The sequence below is a fragment of the Athene cunicularia genome (assembly GCF_003259725.1).
Source record: "Athene cunicularia isolate RWA chromosome 8 unlocalized genomic scaffold, athCun1 chr8_part1, whole genome shotgun sequence".
NCBI lineage: Eukaryota > Metazoa > Chordata > Aves > Strigiformes > Strigidae > Athene > Athene cunicularia.
This window is the reverse complement of record NW_020799109.1, coordinates 31,200,662-31,216,722: the sequence shown is the minus strand read 5'-3', so window position 1 is coordinate 31,216,722 and position 16,061 is coordinate 31,200,662. Positions and strand designations below refer to the sequence as shown.

At 40.0% G+C, this 16,061-nt stretch overlaps 1 protein-coding gene across 1 annotated transcript in view; it reads right to left on the bottom strand.

Annotated features, from left to right (window-relative positions):
• The window catches only part of COP1 (COP1, E3 ubiquitin ligase), a 134,171-nt gene that overhangs the window by 51,548 nt on the left and 66,562 nt on the right, over positions 1–16,061 (bottom strand). The window contains exons 15-17 of the mRNA XM_026854021.1: positions 14,360–14,468; positions 12,540–12,621; positions 5,718–5,834 (exon numbers count right to left, since the gene is read on the bottom strand). Of these exons, the coding sequence (XP_026709822.1) occupies positions 5,718–5,834; positions 12,540–12,621; positions 14,360–14,468 (308 nt within the window). The remainder of the gene's footprint in view (positions 1–5,717; positions 5,835–12,539; positions 12,622–14,359; positions 14,469–16,061) is intronic.

Genomic DNA, 16,061 nt, shown 5'->3' with positions numbered 1-16,061 from the left:
TTCTGTAATGCTGAAGATGGTGCACAGGAAAAGATCTTTGAATAGCATGCAAAGCCTGCTGAGGAAGGGCAAAACCATCTTCAAAGGAAAAGCACTTTCATAGGTTGTGTTCTTGCTTGGTGTCACTGTACAAGTGGGGAAGGAAATAAGGAGGAGAAATAGAGCAAGTAAGGAGAGAAACCTCAGCACAAGGAGGAGACCTTATGTTCACTGAGGATTTGCGGCTTGTTAGCTAATGCTGATTTCAACTCAGACTGCCAAAAGCCCATCTGGGACTGGTACTGGTGCTCTATGATCAGGACATGAGCTGATCCAGAAAATAAGGCAATTCTGTTTTGGCCACACAATTGCCAGTATGAAGGAGAGATGAAAAATCAAAATTAGGAATATTCAGAAAGGAATATAGTATCCCCAGTGCAGGTAGTCTCAAACTCTGAGGCTGTAAGTAGTAAAACCAACATACATCAGCACTGACTTGTGTTTTCCCTGCCCTGGTTACTTCATCTGAACCCACACTATCAAGAGTGTGCGACAACGTAGTGAAGCGGTTTAGAGACCTGATTGAGGTTAAAATTAACCCAGCAAAACCTTAAGCTCTGACCATGTTGCAGCTGTTCTGTTGCTCTTCTCTGTCCATCTGTATTTGTTCGCTGCTTCCACTTGTGTGAAGCTCCTGGAGAGCAGGTAGTTTCTGTCCTGCATCTCTGAGGAACCCCTCTCATTCCCCAGTCCAACCTGCTAGATTTGTGGGCCCTACAGAGAAAAAAATATAGTATGTGAGATGATGCATCTAATGTAAGAACTCAGGAATCTGAAGTTTTGATTACAGGATCTCTGCATAATATATGGGAAATAAAAGGTCAGTGGTAGCTGCTGACAGTATTACAGCATGCTGGGAATAAAGCATTGCTACTGTCAATAGCTACGCTTAGCTCACTAGAGTTAGCAGACAGCCTGACCTCACCCAGACTGCACAGCTTGGACATTCAAGCTGCAAACTTCATGCATTTTCAGCCTTTTTATTTTCCAAGCAGGCAAATGGTACTGCTAGGAAATATATGGGTTGAGGGCATCAGTGCTATTGCTGAGGCAGAACAATAATAACTTCAGTCATGATTTATGTAGCTAATTTCAGGATAAAACCCTATCTATTTTTAAAAAGAGGAAAAGACTACAAAGCTACCTGATTTTGCATTCAGCAGTGATTACAGTTTATACTGCCCAATGTTTCAACAGAGTAAGTATGCAAATAGAATATTTTATTAAAGTAACAGACAAAAGGGATCTTTTCTTCTTTATGTGCCTCTCCACTGCAACAGATTTTTATCAGGCTGCAGCCAGACTCACTAGCTTCCTTCTCACCTGAAGTGCCTGTCTGATTTTAAGAGAATTATTTCCCAAACCAAATACTCATTCCTCTCATGTATAGGCTCTATTTCTAGTTTATTGCTCATTTGTTCTGTTTTAAGCTACCAAAATGATCTTTTGGTCATTCAAAAGCTTTCAGAGTGAAGAGTCCAGAAAAGAAACATGTATCATCCACATTAGATGGTAATATTGGCATTTGTTTCTATAGTGGCAACTAAAGCATGGTTTTCTATGGCATCTGAAGTCAGCTCAGTACTCTCTACTAAAGGAGAGTTCTCCATATGGATACACAGCACTTTTGATCATGGCTACATCTAAATCAAGGCACCATAGCAACTCCTTCCATTTTCACTACTTGTGTTTACCAATGGGTATTCTGAAGCACAGAGGTTTTGATCAAGAAATCCACACAAATCCCAATTCCAGCCAACATCATGTCCTTTTCAGGAGTCATCAGTCAAGGCAGTTTCTTCATGATGTTCTGTTGCCAGTGTGATAGGCAGGGACCTGCAGAAGAACTTGGCACAAGGGAGAAAAGCACATTCTCCACAGAGGAGGAGCGGTGTGATATGAACAGCAACAAGCAGTCTAGTAGTTGTCCTAGTTTTGATCAGGATGGAGTTAATTTTCATAGGATTACTTCATACCATGTGATGCCAGGCCCAGGTGGGTGGGGGCTGGCTCTCCTTTGGACCATGTTGGTGCTGTGGAGGGCGGTTGCTGTGTTTGGTAAGCCACTGTTGCATTTTAGCCCTTTTCTTTTTGAACTTACTATTGTTACAGTTGTTCTCTTGTTATATTAAGTAAATTCTTTATTGTTATTCAACCCACAAATTCTCTTCTTTTGTCCCTCCCTATCTTACCAGAGGAGGGAGGGGGAGGTGAGGGCCAGCCACATAGTGTCAACTTAGTCTCATCAGGGAGAAAAACACAGCCAAAGCTGCTGCAGAGATAACCCCTGTTTCGCTCAATGTGCCACAGGGTTTGCTGCCTGACCTTTCTTCAAAAGCCATCACCACAGACCTTCAGTTCACTCCTTTATTTGGCAACATAGCATGTAAACTGGGAGCAGGTGGAAATGCTTTTTTAAAACGAAGATCCCCTGTTCAGAATTTGTTGCAGAGCCCTGAAGCTGTAGATACTTGACTGTGACTACCTACTCTGCAGTATGGCTGAGGGGCCCAGATGAGGGCCAGGCTGCCATCACACTCAGCACTCAACACTCATGCAGAAGTGACCCCCACACCCCAAAAAGCCCCTGGGTCCGAGGACTGGAGGTCCTCAGCAGACAGAGCCACACAGGGAACAAAAGGGTAACGAGACCATTTCAATAAGCTGCTGCAGCCGTTTACATAATTCATGCCACTTGTTTGCAGCCCTCTATGGGACTTAAGTCTCTTCCTTCCTATTTGTCTGTAAAAGGGAGTTCTTCTAAAATTGGAGAAAATGAGAGAAAGCACAAAGATACCTCAATATTTTACCCATGCACAATATAGCATCATGGGCAGAAGTGAGCCAACAGTCAAGATATTACTAAGAAATGAGAAGGGATATGGAAACTGGAGACAGGGTAGAAAGGACCCTAAGATAGCCCTCCTGTTTCTGTAGAGAATGTAAAGGGTGAACCAGCACAGAGATTCACAGAGAGGCTGATCTAGTTAATGGGAAAACACACTTCAAAGAGGGACTCTGAATAGATGAATGCAAAAGGGCAAGATGCATTTGTCAAGAGCAAAGGAAAAGGTGGGAAAGAATAAGACCTTATAAAAAGGTATTTCAGCTGTATGGATGGTTAAGACAAACCCTCAAGAGAAAATAAAACCAGAAAATTAAAAATGAAAAAAAATGTCAAAATATTAACACTGAAAAAATTTAGAGACTTGCAGTCAGAGTCGCATTGCTAGCTTGCAAGCTATTCTGCATGCAGGGGAGAGGGAGCTGAAACATGTATGTTTAGTGATTTAATAATGGTATATTAAAACAATTTACTTCCTCCTTTTAATATCATAAATATTAAAGTACAAATACTTTCTCCCAACCATTTCATCAATTGCTTATTTCATCAAGTCTTACACTATATATATATATATATACACACACACACACACACACATAAATATAGTCCTGTTCCACTAAATCAATAAAACAAGAGAGTATATACAGGAGCAGCACTTCTGCCTAAATACTGTACAAAACTCTGTGGGCATGCAACGGTAGGAAGTCTTGGCTCTTTCACCATTGACTAAATCATTGAATAAGTAACTGAAACAATTTTTAAAACTGAAAATCCTCTTAGAATGTGAATGAGCCAAGGCAGAGCTAGGCCAGCTTTCTAAAATTGCCTACTACACTGGTCACTGCATTAGCGTTTTGCATTGCTCATCTATATTCCTCCTGGGGGTAAACAGGAATGGCCAAATCAGTGTGCTCAATCCACCTTTTTTTTTTTGAAATGCTACTCGAGGAAACCAGCTTTGACTCTTCCTATAACTGTACATCTTATGTAACAAATTACACTATTCAAAAGTTATACTGCTTTTTTCATAGACTAAATAAAGTTATTGAACAAGACTATCTGAAACTGATGGAAGAGAAATACCTTAATTTCCATCATAACACATTAAACAGGACTGCTTTACTATATGGACTATGAAAGTAGACATTAACTCATTTTTTTGCTCAGATTTCCTTTTTAGTAGTTAAGAAATTACATATTTCAAGACTCTGGTATTTCCTATGCCATTTTTTCACATGTATTTATGGCTGAAATACCAATTAGAATTCCTTTGTGGGAAGTCATTCCCATCAGTTCAATTACTCCATATAATTGTTTCAGCAATCATAGTTAAACATACAATTTTTATTTAGAGACTCAATTACCAAGCATCAAGCAGATGTAAACACATTTAAAATTTTATCTTCTCTCCCTCCTACACCTTCTTCCCCAGTACAGATACTATTTTACCCCCCCCAGCATTCTCCAAATCATAAAAATGCACATGTAGTCATTTAAAGCCTCCCTATTACTCTTCTTTCCCAAACACACTTGTTGAAGACAAGCCCACTGTGGTTTGTTAGACATGAGTGTGGGGATAGACACTCCTATCCACTTCCATCCCACATGCCCCACAGCTCCTGAAAGCCTTCATAAATTTATTTGTGCCTTATCCCCACTCTGCCTTTCAGGTGGAAAGTAATCCCAGTTACTGATTTATCAGAAAGAATTCTGTTTTGTGGTGCTTCTACGTATGTATTTTAATCAGTGACTGATCCATTTGGAGCTGGTGCTCTCATCCTTCCCTAGAGCCTGTCACAGATAGCCCCTTCTATTCAAATGCTGCTAGTAGGTATTGTAATTCAGTTCTATCCTTGCATGTAATTCACTAAACTTCAGTGAGATGCTTGTCAAGCAAGTCAATATTTTACTCTCAAACTTGAATCCATTTTTTGCAGTATATCAAAATGCAAGTTTGTTTTTCCTTCCTAAGAGTCACAATCAAAGTAGAACCAGCCTGGAAATGGGAACACCTAAATGAAATGGCAAACCAGTGGTTGCAAGAATGATCAACATATCTCCTGAAGTCCAGAGATAGCAAATGTCGTCAGAACATCTAGTTACAAGCACATTAAAACTCCCCAAGGAGAAAGAAAATGCAGAGTTGGTTAAACATTTTATAGGTACCCCCGAGTTTCAGTTGTTGCATGCATAGCACGATACATTTGCCTCCCAAAGCGATACCTGCTCTGCTCTCAACTCTTTGTATTATCACCAAGAACTGTTTAATCTAAGTGAATAAAAGGCTCATTGTGCTTTCCCCACTGACTACTTCAAAAAAATATTAACAGTGATCTTTGCTCAACCTAGGAAAACATGAGCCCAGCCACAGGGTTTGAAGTTGCAGCTATAGGAAACACTGTTTTACAGCACAACTCAGGTAAAACCAGTTAAAATTCCCAGTATGGCTTGGTAGTATTTATAGAGCAACACTATAAATCAGAAAGAACAACTATCACCACATTAACACATTAACTTTGCTATGAGACTCTCAAAGCTGAGCTTTGCCTGGTTGCCTTAGTGATCTCAAACATACTAGGCAACTTGCTTTCCTGAGCTTTTATCTCTGATAGGGGCACCCAAATTAAAAAGTCAGGCTGCAGGATGAAGTTGACACTTGGGTAGTATGATGTCTTCCGGGTGACTGCACACTTGAAAAGTCTTACTCAGAGACATTTTAACTGCAAAGACACCTTAGTCCTGGGCACAGCAGCCAAACTCACATCTTTGGGGGGAATAAGAAGCCAAAGAAGGAAGAAACATCATCTCTTCGCCCAAAATCCCTTTTACCTACCTGCACAGCCAAAAGCTAGATGATACCTAGAAGAGGGGCTGAATTTGACACAGCACACATTAGCCTTGGCCTCGATGCTTGCTACTGAGTTGTCCAAGTTGGTAGACCACAGCTTCACTAGAGAAACAGAAAGAGAGAAATAAGTAAACAAAAAAAAAAATCAGTCTATCTGAAAGGCATAAAATCTAGTTACTTTGCAAATAAAATTCTGAAAAGCTTCATGCCAAGATGTTAGTAATTATAAAGGGTCAGTTGCTGCTGATGGCTGGTAAGCTTAAGAACATTCTTAAGTGCACACTGTAAATATTCTGCCAACATCCATACACACAGGAGATGCTGAAAGTCCACATCCCACATGGCTGAAGATGAGAGCAGGTGACGAACCACATGTTAGAATCTCAGCATTTAGGGCTACTGGAGTGCAGATTCATATAACCAAGAGCAGGAAGTCTTGTGTCCTTGTTGTTCCTTGTCCCTGAGCTGGGATGCAGGAACTCCATGCTCCACAGCAGAGTTGCTTTACACAGAATAAATACACCTAATTGTATGCTTCAGCACAGTGAGCAAGAACAACTTGTTTTATTCTTAAGAAACTGGCACAGACAGCAAAAGAAATCAGTGTGCTGGCTTCCTATGATGATATATTTCCCTGGTACAAGGAACTCTACTGTTCTACAAGACTACTGTATGAACACTGATTAAACTTCGTAGTACAGAAACAAGCGCTTCTCCCAGGTACTCACTTCAGTGCTTCATAGGATGACCAACAGAAAACACCATCAGCTTTTCAAAATAAAGCTTTCCCCACCCACCAAAACCACTTCAAGTACCATTTAACCTTAAATATGAGGAGTGCCAGGCACTCCCACATAGACAACCTTACTAATAAAAGCTAAAGATGAAGCACTTTGCTCTCAGTCCAGGTGAAGGGGCAGCACATTTGCATCAACTCCCACTGATGCCTATAAAGCAGAAAAGACTTAAGATGTTCTCCCTTCCCCATTTTCTTAAGAGTGGGTTGTGCTGTACTTCAGCATCATGGTAAGCATGCTGAGGCAGGAAGCAGGGCAAGCTGAAGACAATGTTTGAACACGCAGGAGCTACACGAAGGGTCAATCCCCTAAACAGATCCCATGAGCTGCCTAGCCTTCTTCAGATCCATGGCCAACAGGTCCTCTGCCTGTCTTTTCACAGAAATCTCACTTTGGAAGTGAGGTGAGCAAAAATGGCAAAAGAATAGGAATCTTGTTACCCACTGTGGTCAATACATGAGGTAAGCTGTCTTATGGTGTGTCCCCAAACCCTCTGAGGGGTCCTCTGTATCACCTCTAGGTCACTCTTTCCCAGGAGCTTTGAAGGAGAAACAAGGCTTCCACATGGATTACCCAAGGTGGTTTTTGATGGTCAGGGAAAAGGAGGAACACTGGCAGGTCCATTCTAGTGCACCTATAGTTTAATAGTACGGCAAGCAATGGAAAGCAACAAGATTGTGCTATTTCTGACCATACCTAGGAGAACTGCTTCAGAGACGAAGGAAATACATGACTGCTCAGAGCACACCAAGGAACTGTTTTAGATGCAGCACTGTGAGGGTATCTGACAGCTGCCTGGAACCATTATAAAGCAGCACACACTACACCAGAAATACAAACACTGTATTTGCATATAAGCATTATGTAAAATTAAATGAAAGCAGCACCCACCCTGCTGGTTTTCAGAAATAAATCCATTCTCATTTACCAGAGCTATAATATTCATCCTAAACATTTCTAAATGAAACCAACAGCTTTGCAAACATGGCTTAAGATGCTCTCTTCTCCCAGGCAAGACGGGGTAATATACGTCCTCCATTGTGTTATGCACTTGGGGGCAGGGAGGGAACAGAGCCAGGAAAGACAATTTTGCAAAACAATAAAACATTAGTATTTTGCTTTAATGAACAGACACCAGGACATGTATAGTCTAAGTTGCAGTGGCAGTAGAGTACATGAAGTTTATGGATGAGATAGTATAGGAAGCAAATACCATGATTACAAGAGGACACTATTGGCAGACAACACTGCTTCAACTTGAGGCATGATCTCACAGTTCAGAGCAGTGTTCTGCCCAAATCTACTACTAAAACCACACAGGCTTGTCTTGAAGCCTTCCAATCAGGTATTAATTCAAAGTTGCATCCATAGCAGCCAAGTCTCTCCTTGACACCACCTCTAATAAACAAATGGCCATCTGGTCTGTTTTGTAGCAAAAGCTAATTGAGGGTTCAGTTTCAACTTGGCTCCTTTTTTCATTCAGGTTTTCAGGTCATAAAATGAGCTATTTAATCTGGTGATGAGTCAACCTGTGTGTTGAAAGCCATCATAATATTCGTTACAACTGACAGACAGATTAGAGTCTGCAGTTTCTGTGATCTAACTGCTGTGGGATACGCTGGGCTCCAATTATATCTTAGACAATGCCATAAAATAAAGAATATATGTGACGTATAACTACATGTAATGAAACATGTCAAGTTTTACCTGGAACTGCCCATTTTTTTTTAAAAAGAACTGACAGGTTAATAAAGCATAATTCATAAGTGTAGAGTTAATTTGCGGTAGCTTTCAGCAATTTTGCTGAGGTCAAGGCAGTAATTATATGATGTACAGATGTCTTGATAACACCTAGAATCGTGTTGATGAGACAAGCAGCCATCTGAGATTGACTATTTCTAAAACATATGTTCTCAAAGCATATGTTTCCTAATTTTGCAGCTGCTGAGACAGATACCTCTATGTGTGCAAGTATCTACCCCTCACGAAACAACTAAGAAGATACCTCCAGAACAGCTTTTTTTGGTTTAAAATGATTAGGTCTTTTCAGATACTTTTTGTTTGGTTGGAACTCTACACCAAATATATTAATTTATAAATTAATTTTCTATACATCAGTTCCATGTCTAAACATTGATTAAAACAGCCAGAAGCCTCTACTGCAGCAGCTGAAGGTGTCAATGTACAAAGCTGGTACACTGATAGTAAGGATATTTCATCCGGCCTGCCATTCTTGAAACTCTTTAGTCGTGTGATGGAGAGGCTGCTGATACTCCAAAAAAGCTGTAAACCAAGAACAGGATACTGGTACCAGAAAACTTGTTTGCACAGATTTGAGGAACCCCTAGGAAAAAAGGAATCTGTTGAATTGTCCCACTAGGTAAGATTTTTGTTCCACTGTCTTGCCTTGATCAGGAGGATGATGTTGACTGTTGGCAGGCACAACCACAGCGTATTCCTCCTTGAATAAAACAGCCAGACAGATATTTTGGTTGGTATTTTTAACCACCACCATCTTGACCTTTCAAGGTATTCCCAATTGAATCCAACAACCACACAAATCTCCAGGCAATTATCAAGCTTCTTTTAGCCAGGAAAATGAGGAAACTGAAAGTTCAACCTGATACTTTAAGAGCAATAAACACCTCTACCTCCACTTAAAGTCAGAAGAAGCCAAAGGAGCTAAGTATCACTGAAAACAAAACCCCAAACAATCCTCTGCAAGTCCTCAACAAAGCCAGGGAGCAAACTCTGATCTGCAGTTCTCAGGTTAGTTTCCCCTCTAAAAGTCCACGCTTCTTTTTTATGAAGACAAGCCTACAAATCTGCTTTACCCCACTGAATTCAGGGACACTGCAAAAAATAGCTGTAGGATTAGCACTCATGGTCCAACTTACCAAGGCAGCATGGAAATTACTTTCCTTACATGTAGTGAAACAGATGCTTGCATTCCTCCTTGCCATGCAGCAATGAAAAGTAACTTCTCACTAAGGCTCAGAGCCCTCAGGTGCTCCTGTTCTACTCCACCTCTCCATTTTGAGCCAGGAAACAGTGGAGGCACTACAGCTTACAGAAAGGACATAAAACCAGGACTCTTCCTTCAGTTGAATTTGTCAGTACTGCTTGTATCACCTTGAGCTCCAGAAAATCTCAGAGCAGAGAACATATGCTTCATCACTCCAGAACAGGTTTCTGCCACAGTGGAGACTTAAATTCTACCCACACAGCATCAAAAAATATTTGGCTTTATCTCATCTGCCAACTTTACCACAGCCATTAAACTACACTCCCAATCCAGAACACACAGGGATGTTTGGCTGAGAAGCAGCTGTACATCATTAGCAAAGCGCAGGAGCTCCAGCCCTATCCTGGAACTTTAATAGCATCTTTCTGCCTTCACAAAAACTAAATAATCTTTTCTGACAGATAGCAGAAATTCATCCTTTCTTATTTACATGAGAATCATAGCTCCTGCCATTGTTATGTGCATAAAAACTGAAATTAAGATGGTGTCGTTTCCCCAAGCTGCTTGTAGCACAAGTAAACACTAATTTTGCTCACTGCTAGGAATACATCTTTGGTCCCTGTAGACACACACAACTACCTTTGCCCCTTTAAAAGGGAAGGGCATGGCAACTGTAGATAAAAGTAAGGTTTTCATGCACACAGTAGTTACTTCAAATACAATAATGCTGTTACGCTCTCATTATCTCCTATTAAAGTAGGAAGATCTTCCACAAATAAGCATCCTAGATTATCCTCATCTAACGACAAGGACAATGCAGGACCTGAGGCCCAAATATGCTGTTTCTAATTGTATCAGAATCATTTTATCCCTAATAGCACTCCATTCGTTAGCACCCCCTTTGCTGTGCCTGAGCCCTGCTGGAGACAGCTATAAAGCACTGATGACAGGATTTTTCATCTAAAAGCTCCTTCCCCAGTACATGTCTACAAAGCATACCAAGTGCTTTAAAAATTAGCTTCCAACTTGAAAAGACTGAGGTGAGACAGGCAGGTACACAGGCATGCAGGAAGAACTGGTAAAGCTGTCACTGTTTTGCTGGCTTGTCCTGTTGACTTGAGAGGAAAATGTTACACTCGTGCTTTCCGAGGAAGCACAGCAAGATTAACTGCAATTGCTCTGGTCACACCAATATCTATCAGCATGGAGATTTCTTGTTAGAAAGCCCAGTATGGCCTCACACAAGCAGAGAAGTAAAAGAGGACAGGAAGGGTACATAGATCTCAGCTTTCCCACCGGATGTTGTACCTGGTCAAACATGTACCCAAAGCTGGCCAGAATTCAGCCAAACACTCATGAACATAAGCAGAAGGACAAAAAAAATTAAGTTAAGCAGGTTTGAGACACTTGTCATAGGTGTTACTTTTTCCTCACATTTAACCATTTCAGTGTGATCAATGAAATGGAAGGTGGACACTATAATGTCAGACATGTGCTACTATTGCTCTGTACCTTAAAGACTTATAAAATCTGTGCTTATTTCGAACACTTCCACAGAGGACTCCATTTAGCTCTAATGGGCTTGTTACACGTGTATATCACAGGCAAATTGTGGTAGAAGTAAAAGATAAAATGTCCAGCCAAGTTTTATTCATGTAAACCCCAGTACACCTTCAAATGACCTTTGTGAATTGAAATGCAAGTTATGTAAATCTGCAGACTTTATTACAATAATTTGTAAGTAAACACTACACTTTTAGAGACTGTTACTGAACAAATGAACTGTTAAACTAGAGACAGGAGCTCTGCTTGCAGCTGAATTTGCAAAACTGGACAACTTGTTAACATGCTAATAAATGCATGTCTACCTGGCAGATAAGCTTTTTCAAATGCATGGCATGAGTGGGGAGCAACGTGATGAAGATATTCATAATTTACAAGGTGAATGTTCACTCCTGATGCATTTAAGCACACAAAAACTACTCTTGACTTCCTTCAAAAGGGAGAGTGGGAACATATGAAAAACATTTAAAACCCATCTTAAACATAAAATAATAATTAAAGCTGAATTTTGTACATGGAATTACCAGCTACATTAAGACGCCAAATGCAACAGATGAACACTAACACAGGGGTTTTTTTGAAACAGAATTTAAAGGCATTTTAGAGTTTGCAAGGTTTAATATTTATGAAATATTAATTTATCTTTTCAAAGCAAATCACAAAAAGCTCTGTCCAGAGCTGTATCAGTCCATCTGGGAGAGCTGATCCCCACTGACTATGAAAGGAACTCTAAAGCTCTTGCTGATTAATAACTCTAATTTGGTATTGTAAATATATTACAGATAAAAATCTTGTTCATTAAAGGTGAAGAATACTACATAATGCTCAGTGCTATCCTTTTCTTCAGAAGTTTCCTATTTCTTCTTAGAAGCAATCTTCTATCAGTATGTTGTGAAAGGGTACTCCAGAAGCCCTTTGTCAAATGGACCCCAGAGTGTGGAAAGCTGAGCGCTGCTCCCAACGCTCCCACATTCAGTCCACCATCTGACTCTGTTAAGCTCAAGAGAAATGTGCTGCACATCACGAAAGTGGGAAGCTTCTCAGTGTACAGATTCTTTAACATTCAGAGCTAGAGCTACAGGTAAAACTGCAGCAGGCATTTTTAACTTCTGCTTTTTCCCCCCCCCCAACAACCTTTTAAAAATATAAATACATGCTGTTCTTTTAAAAGGCCCCAAGGCTTTAAATCAACAAGCTTAACTAATGTTAAAACACATTTTGCTTTGTTTAGTTTCCTGGAAAACACTAGCTAGAGAGCATATTACCTGAAAAATGTGAAAAATCACACCAAGAAATCTTAATCCAGACAAAGCCTCTCCTTTTCTAAGATCTGAACAGTTCAGTAATATCTTTACACATTATCACATCAACTACAATATTGAAGGTAGCTGAGGAATCAGCTACTTGAAATACCATATTTTTGTCCCTCAAAGGGAATACACAAAGTGTAAACCTACTGCAGAGTCTGAGAAAGAGTAATACCTTTGGCATCATCAGAGCCTGAAGCCAATAGCTTTGGGTCCATCAAGTTAAAGTCAACACTCCAGCACCTTTTCTCATGCTCCTGTTTAGAGAAACAAGAAAAATTATGTGAGGTAATGAGCTGTAATCTTATAAAACAGTAAAAGAAAAGAACATGCTATTTGTTATAAATTGCCAGCGGAGCCCTGGACAGAGAAGCTTACTGTGTTTAGCAGCTTCTCAGAAAACATATTTTCTGCCAATCAGACCAATGTTTGTATAATGCTAGATGTGCCATGAAAGCAGAAAACAACGAAATAGCAATTTTAAAAACCTCAAACTGATTTGCTTTTTTTTTTTTTTTTTAAACTGAAGGCAAAAAAAAAACGTACATTAAAGCCTGTTTTTGCAGCAGTAGAACCACAGCTAGTCAAACTGTGTGCTGCTTTTTATTCTAGTAGATCACAGTTGTACCTCACAATACCTACAAGATGCCCATTCAAAGACATTTCAAACACCTCCTCTCAAAGTCCAGGAAATCCTCACCTGCCTTTTGAGTTACTAAACAAAACTTATAGTTTCTAATCTTACTCAAACAAATATTCTTACAAAACCGCACACTCTTCCCCAAAACACAGAAGAGCTGTATTTGCTATGCTGGCACATGCCACATGGGAGCAAAACACTGCATTGAATGAAACCTGAAATTCCATCAAACTCTGAAGTTTAAAGCCTTCACACAGGCTTGCAAGACGATGACATGAAAAGCTCGCCAGGACAAAGTCACTAAAGGATTTCTAATACATGCAGAGCAGATGTCAGTATGCATGCCTCTATGCAAATACAAATAAAAAATTCAGATAATCTGATAGGAAGTAAAATGAGTTTGTTTTAACATAAGCAACAGCTGGTCCTCTCTAGGTTCGTTATTCAGCCTCAAAGAAATGCAAAATATATTTGAGAGGAAAACAGACAAGATTTATTTTGTCCAGTATAATTTCTTTTTAATTGAGATATGCAAAGCATTAGTGAAAACAAGCGTTATAAAACAGACAAACCATGATGAAAAAGTAAACAAAGGCTTAAATAAGAATTAGAACTTATGTTGAACTGTCAAGAAGGGGAAACTGAAGGCCAGTCTGCACCTCATTATCACTGACCAGTTTCAGTGCACTATGCTACCTACACAACAGCCTGCAGCACTTCCAGCCTCTCCCCAAAGAGAATCACTGCTATTCTAACCTCCTTGCTCTGATCACAATCCCCTCAGAATTCGTTATATAGAAATACAGTGTTCAAATTGCACGAAAAGACAAAATGCCAGAAACTTCTCCTGAAACAGGTCTTGCTGTTGAGTATGTGTATGCTGCTCTGCTGAGCACAGGACTGCATCGGGAAGGGTTCTGCCTACCGCTCCATTCTCCCAGCCTCACCACTTCATCTGTAATTTGCTCTTCTGCTTTACAAGCACCTACAGCAGCAGTCACTGCAGGATTTTACAAAAGGCTTTTGACAAAGACTGAAGTAGTAGAGGTATGAAGACAGAGGTTTCTGAAGGTGAGACAAACAACTTCCAGAAGCTCATTTCTCTCTGTGCAGATTCCCTGCCTGAAAGCAGCAGCAAGAAAACATGAACTGCCTCATGACTGTGACAAGAAGATACAGCTACTTCCCTCAGAGGACTGGAGCTCAATAAAGCTGTGCACATGAGACACATTTACCAAACAGGAGGAGCATCCATTTCACCCTGTGGAATGGAAAAGACTATTGCTAGAAGCAGAACCTCAGACTGAATACTGCTCCCCACGGTGTGGGAAGATGTTGCTCACTCATCATGTTACCTGGTAGACCTTGGATCTTTGTCCTGTGAATCCATCCCAAAGGATGACAGTGCCTTCATAATCACTGCTGGCTAGCAGGTTCTTGTGGTAACTACTCCAGCTGATACAGCTTAAAAAGAAAAAGAGCGATGGTCAGTCTTAAGTTAAACCATACCTTATCACACAAAAATCACTCTTGCAATATATATGTCAGGGAATTAGTGTCTTTCTCAGAAAAGGACAAAACCAAAACCCACCAGAAATATAACAAAACTTCCTCCATAAACCAAAAGCTTTATTGGCTTAAGTGATATTGCCCCCCTCAAAATAAAGGTTTAGGATTTTTTTTTTAAAATGTATTCCTCTCTAACACTGTGATTGTTTTGCTATCTGAATTCCACACAAATTCTCAGAGAGCTCAGGGTCTGAATTCTTAGCCTCTTGCCAATAGATACTACTACTATTATTACCATAAAGATAACTTATCTAAGAGAAACTATGTATGTAAAACATAGCTATATAGATGGTAAGTCAACCTCTCCTTCAGCACATATGTAATGTTCTATACATATACCTACATAGAAATGAGAGTCTGACTTCCGAGAAACTAGTTCCAGCTTTCTGTAAATTCAGAAAGATTCCCCTTCCTACCTAGAAGGAAACAGCAGGTTTTTTGCTATGAGCAGTTTAGGAGATGTTTCTAATCCAAAAAGGCAAAATATATTGTACAGGTTTATATTTTACACTGATTTAAGTGGCCATACAAAGCTAAATGACAATTCCACTGACTAACTCCAACCATCAGCAGACAAAATAAGAGCAGCAACACTGCCAAGTCAGATCTGTAGCATTCTGGCACTGACTCCCAAAAAACGTGACAGAGATAAGAAAATTTGTAATACTTGTTCACCAATTTTTGAACCATCTGGCAGAAAAGCATTCCAGTTGGTATCAGCTATCATGCATGTGGCAGAAGCTAAACTGACAGATCCAATTCATGCAGGTCAAACAGCTCTGACATAGTAAGCAGATTATGGTTGCCTTGGGGCCAAGTTTTAACCAACAATATAAACTAGAAGTCCATGATTCTGTAACTTTTTAGTACTGCTTTGATCAGTGCAGCAACACATTGAAATATGATGTAAGTACATGAATACTGATTTAGAAGTATTTTAGCTTGTCAAATTCTTGGTTCCACTATATATCCTATTTTCCTTAGGAATTTACACACAGAAGGGAAGGTAGTTAAACAAACACACTTATTTTTCAGTTAAATAACAGCAAGATGCACTGGTGTTCTGCTCTTGACTATGGTCAAACATAACTTACTGGGGTGTGAGGTTTATAACTACAGAGAGACTATACATACCAACCACTAATCATAGCTCACCACTATTTAGCTGTGTGGAATCAAAAAGCTTATCTGAGGTTTTGGAGCAAAGGCAAGGAACTCAACCGTTTAAGACAAATTTGAAGAAATACAAGGAAAGAATAACATGCTGTTAGTGCTTGCATCAGCAGGAAACTTCACTGAGTGATCCAAGACTTCTAGCTCCAACTTCTGTTTGTACAGCATAATCTAACTTACAGAAACAAGACAGTTATCCAACAGTGGTAGCTTTCTGCAAGCCTCTCGCACCACTGCATGATGCTCAGAGAAAATTTTCAGGACACACCTTCCCCAGTGCATCACTGGGAGCTTTCTTTGAATGGTCAGTACAGA